This window comes from Neodiprion lecontei, chromosome 5 (genome assembly GCF_021901455.1).
Source record: "Neodiprion lecontei isolate iyNeoLeco1 chromosome 5, iyNeoLeco1.1, whole genome shotgun sequence".
Lineage (NCBI taxonomy): Eukaryota > Metazoa > Arthropoda > Insecta > Hymenoptera > Diprionidae > Neodiprion > Neodiprion lecontei.
In genome coordinates this window covers 27,505,202-27,520,063 of record NC_060264.1, presented here as the reverse complement: position 1 = coordinate 27,520,063, position 14,862 = coordinate 27,505,202, and the positions used below count along the sequence as shown (strand labels likewise).

The window sequence follows — 14,862 nt, the reverse complement described above, 5'->3', positions numbered from 1 at the left end:
CGAAAAAAAAAACCTACGACGAAAAACTCAATCACTAGACGTAAAAATATTACTTGAACTTGAGAAAAAACAGTTCACATCTCTCAAGAGTTAAGTATAGATAAAGTAATCTCTGCTGAAGTAGAAAATTTTCATAATTTCTGCCAAGTTAATGACCTGCGTGAGTTATTGTGGAGAAACGAACTACGCGTTATAAAAGTTGAAAAAGACGACCAAATTAATTATAAAATTAACCATAGATTGAAAAACCACACTGAGAAAAATTTCATCTGTTACAGTAACTGGAAGAATTCAGTGAAACAGGTATCGTTAGAAAAACTGTTTGAATATTGTTGGGATTACGAAAAACGAGGTACGCCTAACCATTTTGCGGTATCGTCGATCCTTTTTTGGTTATTGCAACGCAAAATCAGTTTCTGAGGTTTACTCTACTTTTTTAGTTAAATAAGGCTTTGACGTCAATTTATTGTTGCAATTTATTGATACCAGAGTTTCCGGTAACAGCTAGAAAACTAATTTTCATTTTCTACCTAGAACAATATTTTTCGATTGTGGTAAAAAATGAAAATAGCTAAGGGCCGAGCGATAACCGGAACTAGAAATTTCTCTCAGTGCAAGATTATTAAATTTATCCATGCGGTTAACAACCAGCTTGACGATCGGCTGTGCAGAGGTGTTGATTTCCGTTGCCGTATACAAGATACAATTACTTCCGTAAACTATTTGAAAAATCCTCACCAGCAGCGGCAACGTTGACAAATATATCGCCGCTGAGTGTGCCGACATATTGAGTAAGGCCAAAGAAGCAAATACCGCATGATAGCCAATTGGCGCATACGCAAAGCGTTTTGACTCGAAGATTCGGCGTTTTGAAAAGATGAACGATGCTGTACTTTTCAGTGACTGCCTGCGGATCCCTCGGATTCAAATCGTTGTACGACTCTATAGCGAGTCTAACATTTTCGTGAGGTATCTTGTTCCTTTTAGCTGCTTTCGTCAGTATCACCTCGGCCTCGTCAATCCTACCGACTGCCAACAACCATCTAGGAGACTCGGGAATTATCCTGCGAATTAAACGCGTACGCAACAAAAATGAATTACGCGTAATTCCGTCATCATTTTACCACCGTAACCCGATTCGAGAGGTCTGAATAAACGGCAAAGAAATCACTATCGCTGCAATAATAACACACTTGTGAAATCTGAAACTCGTTTCAAATTTATATCAGATTTCACGGAACTCGACGTAACAAAGTTAGATAACCGTTTGAAACGAACTGGAAGTAAAACTGCACTTTGAATCGCACGACGAATGTCAAGTCCGAAATTACACACGTCTTTCGTACAACTGAAGAATCACGTACACGTGTCGATTTTTATCATTGTCAATAAATTTTCGTTCGTCAAACATCAGCGATAACCTACGACCCCGAAGTTGTATACTTTGGCATAATCTGGTCTTCTGTTCTATCCGTCGAAAAGTTAACGGCACTCACCAATAATAGGACAGCAATAATATCGGAGGTACTGATATTGCGATTTGAAAACCGTACCAGGTCCTCGTGGCGTACGATATCAGAACGTTAATCAAGTGACCGGTGATAAACGGAAGATGGAACAAAACCGACCACATCGGCCTCCACTCGACACCGACGATTTCCATAACTGTGAAATAATTTTCGTAAATGAAAAAGGAAAGAAATCGATGTTGATTGCACAGGCCTACGAAATACGTAATAATACTTTTTTTTATTAGGTATTTAGGTATGTTGAATTAAAATATAGCGCTGGTTTGTTTGTTTTTTTTTTTTTTTTTTTTTAAACAGCGCGTCGAGATTCATTTATACGCATTTTTGAACTATTTTTATGAGAAAAATAAAACAAAGTGAATACAACTCCCAGGAGTTTTAAAGAAAGTAGAAACAGATATCACAAGTTTCTTTGATTCGTCTAATCTCTGAAGTCTTCTTTTAATCTAAAAAATAGTTCAAAAATGCATAAAACTAAATCTCGATATACTGTAAGAAAAATTAGCGGTATTTTTTAATTCAATGTACCTAATACAATAAAAAAAAAAGAAAAAAGAAAAGCCTTATTACTTTAGAGGGAAATTAAAAGTTATATTTCGCAGGCCTGTGTTATTTCTATTCTCATTTCCTCGACTCGTTACTCGTTTGTAATTCGACTCAATACTCACTTATTACAAAACTGATCAGCATTGAACCACCGGTCGCCAATGCGGCGAGGAATTTCAACACTAAAAACAATTCGTAATACGGTGCAAAAGCGCTGGCCAATCCTGTCAGGGACAGAAGCAGCACCGCGATCACCAATGGAATTTTTCTGCCTATCCTGATGATAATAAAATACGATTAAATAGATTCTTTTGTCAAATTCTTTATCTTTTCCCCGGACTATGCGACAAGTTCGATAACAAACTACACCATTACCTGTCAGCTATAATCCCGAATGCCATGTTTCCTATCAGCACCGCGAACATGGTTACCGTCTGAGCAACGTTGGCCAATTGTTTTCTATCGCAAACCAAATCCCACTGTAAGAACAACAACGACAAAAAGAAATTTTAACTTTGCGAAGGATTGTTTGATCTTTATTCCCGATACAATCGCTCTTCTGTCTTCAACGCGATGATCGATTTTAAAGGAACCCCGATTTTTCCTCCCGATTCGTATATAAGTTACGAAGTGATAATGGTATCGTTATTCAGAATTCATTTCAAGTGCGAAACTTGCTGTAAATCGTGTATTTTATCCGCGATTCAGACATACTTATTTCTGAGTGTATATACGTTCTGTGACACAGTGCGTAAAATTGAGTTAATCGAATGTGCGCATGCGCCAATGTTGTTTTACCGTGCTGTACGAAAATTGAGCACTTTGCGCACGCTCCACGGGCTTCGAAAATCGAACTAGCCATGCAGTGGTTGGAAAAAAGACTTTGACAAGAATTTCCGCGTATGAAGTGATCGGAAGAAATTAATATTACCCAAGGGTAGCGTGAAGTTAAACCCGACATGAAGTTTCGGGAAAAACCGTACAATTGGACTCAACTCCCGAGTAATCGATGATTTTTGAAAGAAAAAAAAAATCCTGATCGTTATACAGGGTTGACTATCGAATGCTGGCCACAATTCACTGAAACCCATATCAGCAAGTTACTCTCGTTCTGTCTCTCTTTCTCTAGGATTTTACCCCAAGGGCCAAATAAAAATCTACTCTACTCTCCTTTCTCACTTGCTAAAGGGTTAGAAACTCATTATTAAATAAACGACCCTGTCTGTACGAATTTCTCGCTGTATACGTGAGGAGGCTAAAATAAAAAGCTCGGAAAATTATTCCTCAAAACTGACCAGAGCCTTGTTGGAAATGATTTTTAAAAAACGTAGATTCTTGCTTGTCATATTCTTTATCCAGCTGTCTGCAATTTTACCTGCGTTATGATAGTTTCCCTAAATACGGATCTGTCGTATTTGAACGCAGTGCATTTCTCCGTGACGTTATTACCAACGTCAACTTCGCAACGCATCGACGTGTTAGCGATACTCTCTGGTGATATGCAGTTGAAAATTGGCGGAGGCGCTAAAAAAACTGTGGTCAGCTGATGCCAGGCGACTGGGAATGTAACGAGGGAAAGCGATACGGCTATAAGGATGTGCCACGGTCCGTAATGCCCCATGGCCTCCTGCACCACATCGTTCGAGGCATCTGTACAAAATATTGCAAAAGAACCGCGTGAGTGAATAATTTTCATACAATATACGGATGAACGTGACACGCATTACTTCCAATATATAATTGCTTCGACGCATAATTGCGATAGGTTTTGTTGCAAAATATAATTTTGGCCAAACGGTGTCTCCTTTTTTTTTTTTTTTTCTTCTTTAATAATAGTCGTAGTATCGAGCATCACCTGCCGCGTGTCCGATTTGCTGATGCAATCCGAGACACGACGACTGGGTTTGAAACACGGACATTTATTACAAACGCGTGCACCTCGCGGTAAAACATGATGAAAAAAATAATATGTCTATAGATCAAAGCTTTGCAGATGTAAAAATTAGCCGCGGATATTTACCTTTTTTTTTTATTCTCTCGGCCATTTGATGAGTTAATGATTATCCTTATCCGCTTTATTTTTCACTTATCTTTAATTTGAAAGAGGAAATAAAAAAAAAATTTATCGTCTCGTCGCGTTCAGCGGTAATAAAACCACGCGCTGTGTCCGCGCCACACTTCTGCAACTGACTGAGGCCGTAAATTTATTTTAGGAACAGACGGAATATTATCCGTTCCCCGACCTGCCGACGTTTTGAATAGGTCGTGCAATGCGTGCAGATTTCTTCGATGTCGATTATCGGTAAAAAAAAAAGACATCTGCCGGTATCTCACCGACGGACGGTAAAAAAGAACAATTGTAGATCGTTACTTGCAGCCGGTAAGACAGTTTTATGTATTTTTTTATCTATTCCGCCTCCAGCTGAGAATAACATTTGCAATGTCTGAGCTTCAACCGGTAACTAAATAAATGATTGGGTAAATATTTCAAGAGAGTTTGATAATTGGTGTGAGGGTCGAGACCGCGAGGTGGAGTTCAAAGACCTTGATTCTAATCTATCCTCTTAACGATCGGCGAGGGCTACATTTATTGTTTATTTAACAGAGAAAAATACGCATGATATATGAAGACTCGTTAATCGCTCGTTAATAATGCGCGGAGCGTAAGATACTCGAACGGAAAGTAAAAAAAAAAAAGAAAGAAAAATCCAACGCGTGCGATTCTCTCTCGTTGCAACGTTTAAAAAATCTTTCACCCGTTCTGTACACTCATCAGCAGTTAAGCGAGACGGTGGCGACGATGAGGCTTTTCTGTATACGAGCCAAGTATAAATTAGTTAAAAATAAATAAACTTGAAGGGTATAAAAAGAATGTAAACCTGCAGTTTTTTTTCTTTTTTTTTTTCTTTTTTTACCTCTCTCTCGATACAGGAGGCGACGAAAAAAGAAAGGAAAAGCAAGAGCCGTGCGATATTACCAGCGCATCACATACGGCTGTGTTACGCCTACACAACCGTGTTAACCTTATTTTACAAGGAAAAAAAATTTGGTTTAATGTACAGCAAAATATTCACGATTATTAAATTCTGTATGATTTAGTTGCAAGGATTCGACCCCACCCGGTCTTCCATTTTTAAATTAATTAAGGGCCAAAAGTTACACGCTTTAAGCAGGGTATATATAAAAGGTAGAAAAACAATCTTGACTTGATTTAAAATGCATGAGAATCGTGTAACGCAAGCGAAACGATTCAAAAAATAAAAACGCATGCACACATAATAATTCAGACTCTCGAGTAGTCTCGACGTCTGATATCGCAGGGCCATTATACAATGTACACGTAGCTACAGCGTATATCTACAACGAGCCGACGCATATTATTGGTAAACATTTACAAACACGCGAAGGCAAAACGAAAATTAAACTTAAACGAGAAATTTTATATCGAACAGCGATTGAAATCGTTGGATTTAAATTGAAATTTTTATTCTCATCTCTCAATCGTTTTAGGTACGGTTGATACTAAATTTCACAGACCTGATACGTCGATTTTGAAAAGGTCAAAAGAAATAAAGAAATAAAAAGACGTGTAAAAAAATTAATATGACAAATCCACTTTTCTCTTCCATATTTCCGCTGAAACTTAGGATTATATTAAAGGATTGCCCTAATCGATTTCAATAAACTTTCATTTGACGCAGAAATAATGAAATTACATGAATTCCACAAATTTACCATCCCAATTCGGTAGAATCTATACCACTTGTTTATTTCTGCCTAAAATTCGAATATAACCGAGTATTTTGCCTTTAAGATACTCGGACTTGGATAGTTTTGAGATACATGTACACGTCAGCGTGAAAATCGACCACCAGGGCGCACCCCTTTAACACGTAAGAACCAAGGAAAATATCGCGTTCTTACGTACGGTATAATACGTCGGGCGGGTTGTTCGAAAGCGTTATAAAACATCTGTTCTTCGCTAAAGTTCACAAACATTTACATATATATATATATATATATATATATATATATATATATATACATATATATATATATATATTTATACACAAAACGTATGCGTCTACGTACAAAAATCTACGTAGGGAATATATATTGTGACGTGGATTTTTCCCGCTCCTCGGTCACTCGGAGAAAATGACCGAGAACTTACCGCGTGCACAATAATTTGGCGTCCACGATGTACCCTGGATCTAAGAACAATATCGCGAAGTTTTGTTGGGCGCCTGGCGTGATTAACACGCCTCGAAATCATTAATGCGCTATACCTCGGGCATATGCTCGATAGCTCAGTACCGCGGAGAGGGGAGGGGTAATTTTTGGAGAGAGAGAGAGAGAGACACTCGAAATACACACGCTATTTAACAAAAGAAGTGAAATAAAATCTTATATTTCCCAATAGCGGTGATGCAAAAACAAAAAAAATATAATCCAAAAGTCGCTCATCGCGATTCTAAATATAAACAGAAAATTACACGTAACCTACTCTATTTCTTACTCTACTGAGCTCGCGGCTCCCTGACTAAAATGTCACTCAACGACCACTAAATCTTCATACGCAATTCTGAATTTGCAAATTCGCCATTTCTTCTCCGTGGCGATTATTGCTCGAAACCGAAACTAAAACTAATTATTCGACGGTGCGCCGTCGGGCTACCGAACAGACGGCGTCCTCAATCTCACCCGAGATCTCACCCGACTCGGAGCTTCGACGCTACCGCGAGCTGCCCTAAATCTAAACGTGACAACATAACTTAGCCTAAAGCTTATTTCCTACTTATCTCAACGAAACGAATCCGCAAACGTTACTATATTTCAAACGCAACCAAAACTCAATACTCAAACTTCTCGTCTCAACCGCTGCTCAACGCAACGGCAATTTCGACTATACATCACCTCAACTCGACTAAACACTATCTTAACTAAACGGCAACTTAACTAAGCGCAAGCACCACTAAATTCAACTTCAACTAAACACAAGCTCAAGGTAACACAACTCAATTTACATTATCTTAACTAACGGGTACGGAACTGAATGCAGGCGCAACTAAACGTAACCTGAACTATACGCTATCGCAACGCATCCGAAATCAAACCTTCTCAAAATCCTCCGAAACGTTATCCGCCAATCCGAGCACTCCAATTCGGCACTTCCCGACCTACTCGAGAGGTGACACTGAAAAACCCGATAACGCGGCTCGACCCGGTACAGCGAAATTCGGCTATACTTGATTTCACAGACGAGAGAGACTCAACTAAAACCCGTGACTCTACTCTACTTTCTCAGGAACTCAAAACTTACTCTTCTCTAACACGCGTACTCAGGCTACGGTCATCGAGCAAAAGAATCGGCAAAAGAATTTCGAGTACTTTTCTACAACGCAAATCCAAAACGGCTATCCGTTGCTCGGCAAGCCTTTTCGTAATTATGCTCGAAATTCAATCGCGGGGATAGAAGCAGCGCTTACCTTCTACATCCTTGCAACCCCCTTCCCATTCCCCTCGCGATTTTTGGGCTACTCCATTACTTCGCGAAACTCCCCAAAACGTGACTACTAATCACGGACCGCCAGAACTAGAGTGGTTTCAAAAACCTACGACCTGCCGCAACACGGATCTCGATACGCCATCCCATACGTGACGTCATACCCACAAGAATACGCAATAATCGATCCGTCATCGATTTCGTCGATCGCGCAACTCGACGCGCACCTTCGATAGCATCGCTGCGCAGAACTTGAAGCTAGATCGCAATCTCGTCCTCCGCGCAGCTCCATAACGTCTTGGCGGTGAGCGTGGTGCTCCCTCGTCGCTAGTCGGTCCGTCGCAAGTTCGCCGGTCAATTGTTGGCGGGGTGAAGGGGGAGAAGCTGCGGCGCGCCGGCCGCCGGCGGGAATCGCGTCCACCTTGGATTCCCGCGATGCGGGGATCTGCGTCGGCTCCCCCTCCGCAGCCTCGACATCCTTCCTTCGCAATTGTCGCTAGTCCGCCACTTCGCAATTTCCTCGAATTCGGTGTCGACTTCTTGCCTGATGCCGTTGTAGCTCGAAAAATAAAAAAAAAACAAAAAACCTGAAATATCTTACGCTATTCGCTAAGTCGTCCCCTCTCGTAGTTTCGGACGCGTGACTCTAGTCCTGGCGCTCTTTTGCAAAAACTTCGCGACTCAATTTCGGAAATTCCTAAATTTTGGTTCCGCCCATTGTTCAAGGTGCCCCTTGTAACGGGCATCAAAAATGCCACGTTACAATATATGTATATATATATATATATGCCGCGTTGATGTTATATTCGTCCACGCATGGATACGGCCCAAAGCCCGCCTGCCGGTGTTCAACAAATTGGCTCATCACTTCGTCTCTTTGCGTGTGTCGCTTATGCGTCTCTCTGCGTCTCTTTGGCAGCTTGACGACGATGTGCTCGTGTTGTCATTCGTTGGCGTACCTGTATATCTCGGCACACACGAGTACACAAGGTATAGATATATAACGGTATTAAAATTTCCTGGCACGTTGAAGATAATATTATTTATACATATATATATATCTATACAATACATACTGAAAAGCCCCCGACCGTTAAAATAGGACGACAAGCAATCGCTGCACGGTTAAATTTGACCCGCTTTGAAAACGATTCAAAGTTCTTTTTTTTTTTTGTTTTTTTCATCAAATATTATTTCAGTTTCGTTTTTCTCTTTTTTTTACTTTCCTCGTTTTATTCAACGCTCGAACCGTTTACAATGTTTTATACCGAGCACCAGACACGGTAATATTCGAGAATTGTGACGTCGTCGGCTGGCAGATGGAAGGCAACCTGCAGTGTGTGAGATTTTTCTTATTATCTGGATGGAAAACACAAAATCCTGGGAGGAAAATTTATATTCTTACAGCGAACCCGGAATAAAATTGAAACGTGGAATTGCAGCTGCACCTTGTACTCGGAAACTGTTGATTAAATCGTATCAAGACTGCAGTGTAATGTTTGCTTTGATTTGAAATTTACTCACATAATAATCGTATAATTTATTGCCAGGGTTTTTGAAATGTTTATAGAATATATGTATGCATACATATAATATAATGATATACGTTTACGATGTTACTATTTTTAAACGTTATTATTGCAGCGCGATGGGCGTAATAAAATTTTTTAAATAGAACGGAAACGTGAAATGTACGGTCTGAATTTTAGAAGTATGTAATTACCGAGGTCTGAAAAATCGAATGAATTACAAATTTCAATTTGTGACTATACGTATATAAGGATCGTTATTGAAGCATTTCCGGCAAGCCACTCGTTTATAATTTTCGGTAGTATTTAATTTATCTAATGCATACGGCAAGTAATTCCGACGTTAGTCGAAACTGACATGGCAATTTTTCATGCCCTTCATTTTAATGTAGAATCGTATAATTTTACATTTTTTCCATCATCTCGTTTTCGAGAACGCCGCAAAACTTTTTCAAAATTTAAATGTCGAATATTTATCGACAGAAGCATACGTTAAAAAAATTGGACATAACCGTTCATCAAATCCATAATTTGAATTCAAGATCCTGTAAGTTTCAGATTTTTTTCATCGCTTCGATTCCGAGATGATCGCGGAAGTTTGTCGGGACAGACGAAAACAGAGCTGAACATTTGTGAAAGCCTGTATTTCGGACACTATTGAAATTGGAAAAAGTAATTTTAGCTCGAAAAAAATGCTCTTCCCATATCACATATTACAGGTGATGAAAAAGTAAAAAAACTTGACCGACATATATGCAGGATCTCCCAAATCCCTGCACCTGGTTTCAGGGTGATCAACCTGCGTACAGTCCGAATCGGAAGATACGTACACTTTGCCGCAATGATTCTAAGACGACTTATTTTTTTAACGACTCGATTACTCGGTTGGCAACGCGTGAGAAAATCAACCAACAGCGCCACCGTCGGCCGGCCTGGAAACATAACATAAAACATGACAGCCGAATCTAACCTAAAAATACAAACAAGCGACGGTTGATTTTCATGAAAACAAAACGGCCTGTTTCGCGACCGACCGGTAACGGGTGCTGCGGTCTGATTCTGCATTACCGACGTGACCGTCTAGTCGAAAAAAATGATCCATCTCACAATAATTGCGGCCAAGTATACGTCGAACAATGCAGGTCGTACACATACCGCCTATGATAGGTGTAATGTAATACGGACTGAGATGGGTAGGTATTACATACACGGACGACTGACGTTTGACACAAAGTGCTGTCAACCTGCAACGGCAAGCCGGAGATAGGTTGAACCTCTCGTCAAACAATTAGCGACAATTACCGAACGAATCCACTTAGTGGAGTAGGTACTAGAGGCAGGCTCAGACTAGAGGAGGAAGGGTAACGCTCGCAAGCCGTGTACGTCCGCATTATACCTGATACATGTATATACTCGTATATATATACACACACGCGATTAAGTAGATCGATCCTCTGTCCGCTAGCGCCTATGGAACCGAGCGAATTTTCATTGACGAAATCCGAGAGACCCGTTCGTTCGCTGTTAAGAGGATGCTATGGTAAGTCTTTACCGACCGAGGTGACTGTGTTTTTTTTTTCGTTTTTTTCTTGTTTTTTCTTTATTATTACTATTGTCAGAGCCGCCTGCGTATCACTCGTGTGAAAATACTGCGGTCGGTGCAATTCTACAATTGCAAAGAAACCTAGGTAGGTGCGACACCTCCGATATCGTAGTGCATTGAAAACTAAGAGACACGTATATTTTTTTAATCTGCTAATAAACGGTTTAGAGGGTTTAGAACGACCCCCAAAGACGGGCACTCAACGTGGTGATTTTTTAACGAGCTTGATGGATTTGAATGAAACGAACGCTGATATGTTTTATTAATATATAATAGGAACTTTTCAGCGATGGTGTTATTCAAATCCATCAAGCTCATCAAGAAATCACCATCGGAGGGGTCAACCTACCGAGGGTTCCTTGTTAGAGACTTTTGTTACTGTTTACTCGGTGTAACTCCGTCGGTAAGAACTGACTATAGCATCCTCTTAACTAAGTGACAAATTTAACTGTTGGAAATCAAATCGTTAATGTAAAATTGCAGTTCGAATTCAGTACCGTTGACTTAACGATGCATTTTCGAAAAAAACATAGTCATTATGCAACTGAACTTATACAGATTTGTCCGTAATTCGATAAATCGTAACGAAGCAAGATATAATGATCGTATTTAAAAAATTCAACATCTTCGAAAACTTTCCATAAATTGCAAAGTTGTAATTTTTGTTGTTTCGATATTTCGCCTAATTCTAATTATTACTAACTTAACATTTAGACCGCCGATATGACTAAATATACAGTCTCTACGTGTGTTCGGAGCTTTGTATAGTATATAACATACAGGCACAACATCTTAAGACTTTTTACAAGGATTAAAGCTCATCAAATCCCGACAGTCCAAAGGTTAATGCAATCTGGTGAATAAGATGATCTGACAAAACTGAAGTATTATTTGAAGTAGTAACGAGAAATCAATCGAGATGATTACTGAAATCATTATTGTGCATCATTTCGAATCGTGTGAAAATCGCATGATAACACTGGCGAAACCAATTGCGTACAATTTAATTTATCGAAATTCTACAGATTTTTCTGTTTTCTTTTTTTTTTTTTTTTTTTTTTTTGTCTATCACGTGCTTGCGTCGAATTCCAGTTCACCGAGCGATTGCCAGTTCAGACTTCCGATGATTTCCCATAACGTTCAAGGCAATTTCCAATGACTTGTTGCGATTTCCCGAAGCTCTATCCAATCCGGAGATCACTGAAAATAGCCTAGCAGTCTCGGAAATCGTTGGAAATCCAATGGAAATCACTCGGTACAAGTACACTTGAAGTGAGGAAAAAAATCACTTTACAAGATGGAAGCCGGTAGAAATCGATGTCTAAGCCCTAAAATCATTCCGTCGATTTCCAAGCGAATTGAGGAAAAATCACGATACTTGTAAAGCGATAATTAAAAAAAAAAAAAAAAAACAACAACTCGCGGAAATTCAAGAGAAAATCTATCAATGTTTTTTTTTCTCCCAAAAAACAATGATTCTTGTCTCGCTTTAATTGGACCCGCACTTCCGGTTTTACGACAAAATCTCGACTTCGACCTTGTAAAACGCTTGAATACCGCGCGCAGGTAGATAAATACGTAAATACACGTTCCATGGAAAGTGCGATACGATGTAACGCGGGCATTATATAATCCGTGTAACGAAGGTAATGCAATAGTGGTCCAGGCGAGTTAGTTGGCCTCCGTCGTCACTGGACGTGTAGGTATACCTGACGGCGTTTTACAGCGGTGGATCGATAAGGTGGAAGACAGACCGAGTTGAAAGCACGCCGGTGGTTCGCGTTCCTGACGTGATTGAGAGGAGGAGGTCGCCTGCTAGAATCGAACGAATTACGGAATGGAATGACGAAAAGATTAGCGCGTTTTACACTGAGAGACATTTTTATTTGCTGTCACCGCTCGGTCCTCGATTATTTTCATTTTTTACCACAATCGACAAAATATTGTGCTAGGTAGAAAATGAAAATTAGTTTTATAGCCGTTGCCGGAAAGTCTGATATCCGTTACTATTCTTTCTCGTTACGATCGCTGTTGCTATATTTTCTTCCAACTGTTGCGAAAATTTAACGCTCGTGCAACGATAAATTGACGTTAAAGCCTTGTTTAACTAAAAAAGTAGAGTAAACCTCGCAAACTGATTTTGCGTTGCGATTACCAAAAAGGGATCGACGATAGCGCAAAATGTTTACGCGTATCTCGTTTTTCCTAATTCCAACGATATTAAAACAGTTTTTTTAACGATACCTGTTTTACGCAATTTTTCTAATTACCGTAACAAATGAAATTTTTCTCAGTTTATCCCCTCTTCATTTCTTTCGATACTTAAACAGGTCACGGTTGGCACAAATATTCATATCTTCATTTATTTTGTTTTATTTTATTTTTTTTATCAATTTCATACGGAAATATCTGCAGGTTGAGTATTTGTCGAATTATTGTCATATTCGCAAGCTTCGCAAAACTGTATTGAAAATAATGATGAATTGAAAAATGTTTTTTAAATACTGGAATTATAACCAAATACTTCAATATCTATGCTGCGTTTCAAATTGCTTCGAATTTCTTACAAACTCTACGATAACAGATTTTATACTCTTAAGACGTTTTTCCAAAAATTGACCGGACAGAATTTATTGTATTTTTTTTTTTTTATTTTATTTTTTTTTTCCACTTTTTGTACTCAATTTTGTAGTCAATCCTACAACGCGTTGATCATAATCGATATCGGTGCGATGTTGTAAGATCGAATATCGAACGCTGCCAACGTGACAAATAAAAAAAAAAAATTAAGAAATAAAAACACGGTTTCAGAAGATTTGTAGAAAATAATCTTCTTAATAAAATGAACCGTCGAAGATTGAAATCGAACGAATCTGACAGATTTCGAAGAATTTAAAAGCGTTTTGAAACGAAGCGTCAGTGTCTAACAATCAGCTCTTGTTTATTGTTACAATATTTTCTATCCTTGTAATTTTAAAAAAGATCTTTACACCGTACGAGTGTAAAAATTTTATGTATAATCAATGTCCGACTATTTCGTAATAAAATTGATAAAGTGGATTGATTTTTGTCCAACCAGCCTCCTCAACTAACAATAATTCATTCCACGAAAGGTGTAAGAATAAAACTATATCCCATATTCTATAACGTACAACATACAAAACAGATTTAAAATCGATTATACCTATACGCAATAGCCTTCAACATATGTACGATGTTACACATAATAAATTATTATGCAAGACGGTAGTTAAAAAGTCGTTATACCAAATGAATTTATTTTATGATATTCCATTACACGTTCATACATTACACACAGATATTACATCCAAATTATACGTTACATAATTTATCAATTGGAAAGTTTTATTTAATCAATCGATCGAGTTGATGCGTTACACAATTTCGTCAGCCATGATGTATATAATATACATATACGTATCGCATAGATGTATACTTATCGTTCGATTTTTTGAAAGCGCGTGCTGACATAAAAAAAAATGGTTCAAAAAAGCAGCGAAGAATAAAAAAAAAAAAAAAAACGGATCGTTATCGGATCGTTAGCGAATTTTTTTTACGTTCGCAATTTTGCAACGCCCACGTGTTTCGCTTACCTGTTAGTAACAATCGATACGCTGTAGGTTTTTAAATAAAAAAAAAAAAAGATCAAAAAAAAATTTCATCCAACAGCTGTACTTTGGGTTAATTCGATTTCAATGATTCGCGGTATCGTTGATTTTACTGCAAAGATGATATAACAATGGCAATACGAACTCTACTCCGTTCCCATCTACCGATAATAAACATTGAAAAAATATTCCGTAAATTTCACTGCGTGAATATGACGATTGTACACCAAGTGGAAGGGTAAAAAAAAAAAGTAAGAATACGAGAAAGATTGAAAAAAAAAAAAAAGAGGCCTCAGATCGAGGCCAAAGAAGCAAAACGATCTGTATAACATCTAGGTACGAATCGCATGGCTGCTACAGAAGTAATTTAAATTCCACGTCGATGTTCCGCATTGCCGTTTTCCGCCCCCGCCTCGCTCCTCATAAAATCTCCTCGCTTTTTCCTTCACCGCATAAATATATCCTCTATACTTTCGATTGCCGTACGTTCTTTGTTTCGATTTGAAGAGAAAGAAAAAAA

General features: G+C 38.6%; 1 protein-coding gene across 4 annotated transcripts in view; it reads right to left on the bottom strand.

Annotated features, from left to right (window-relative positions):
* The window catches only part of LOC107223458 (organic cation transporter protein), a 76,741-nt gene that overhangs the window by 1,510 nt on the left and 60,369 nt on the right, over positions 1-14,862 (bottom strand). For 2 of the 4 annotated variants that reach the window (XM_046741658.1, XM_015663141.2), the window contains exons 1-6: positions 4,096-4,272; positions 3,451-3,725; positions 2,451-2,554; positions 2,198-2,352; positions 1,497-1,665; positions 739-1,064 (exon numbers count right to left, since the gene is read on the bottom strand). In XM_046741658.1, coding sequence (XP_046597614.1) covers positions 739-1,064; positions 1,497-1,665; positions 2,198-2,352; positions 2,451-2,554; positions 3,451-3,725; positions 4,096-4,120 — 1,054 coding nt within the window. In that variant the 5' untranslated portion in view covers positions 4,121-4,272. Of the gene's footprint in view, positions 1-738; positions 1,065-1,496; positions 1,666-2,197; positions 2,353-2,450; positions 2,555-3,450; positions 3,726-4,095; positions 4,273-14,862 lie in introns of those variants that run through there. The other 2 variants (XM_046741659.1, XM_046741660.1) reach the window with 1 other exon arrangement.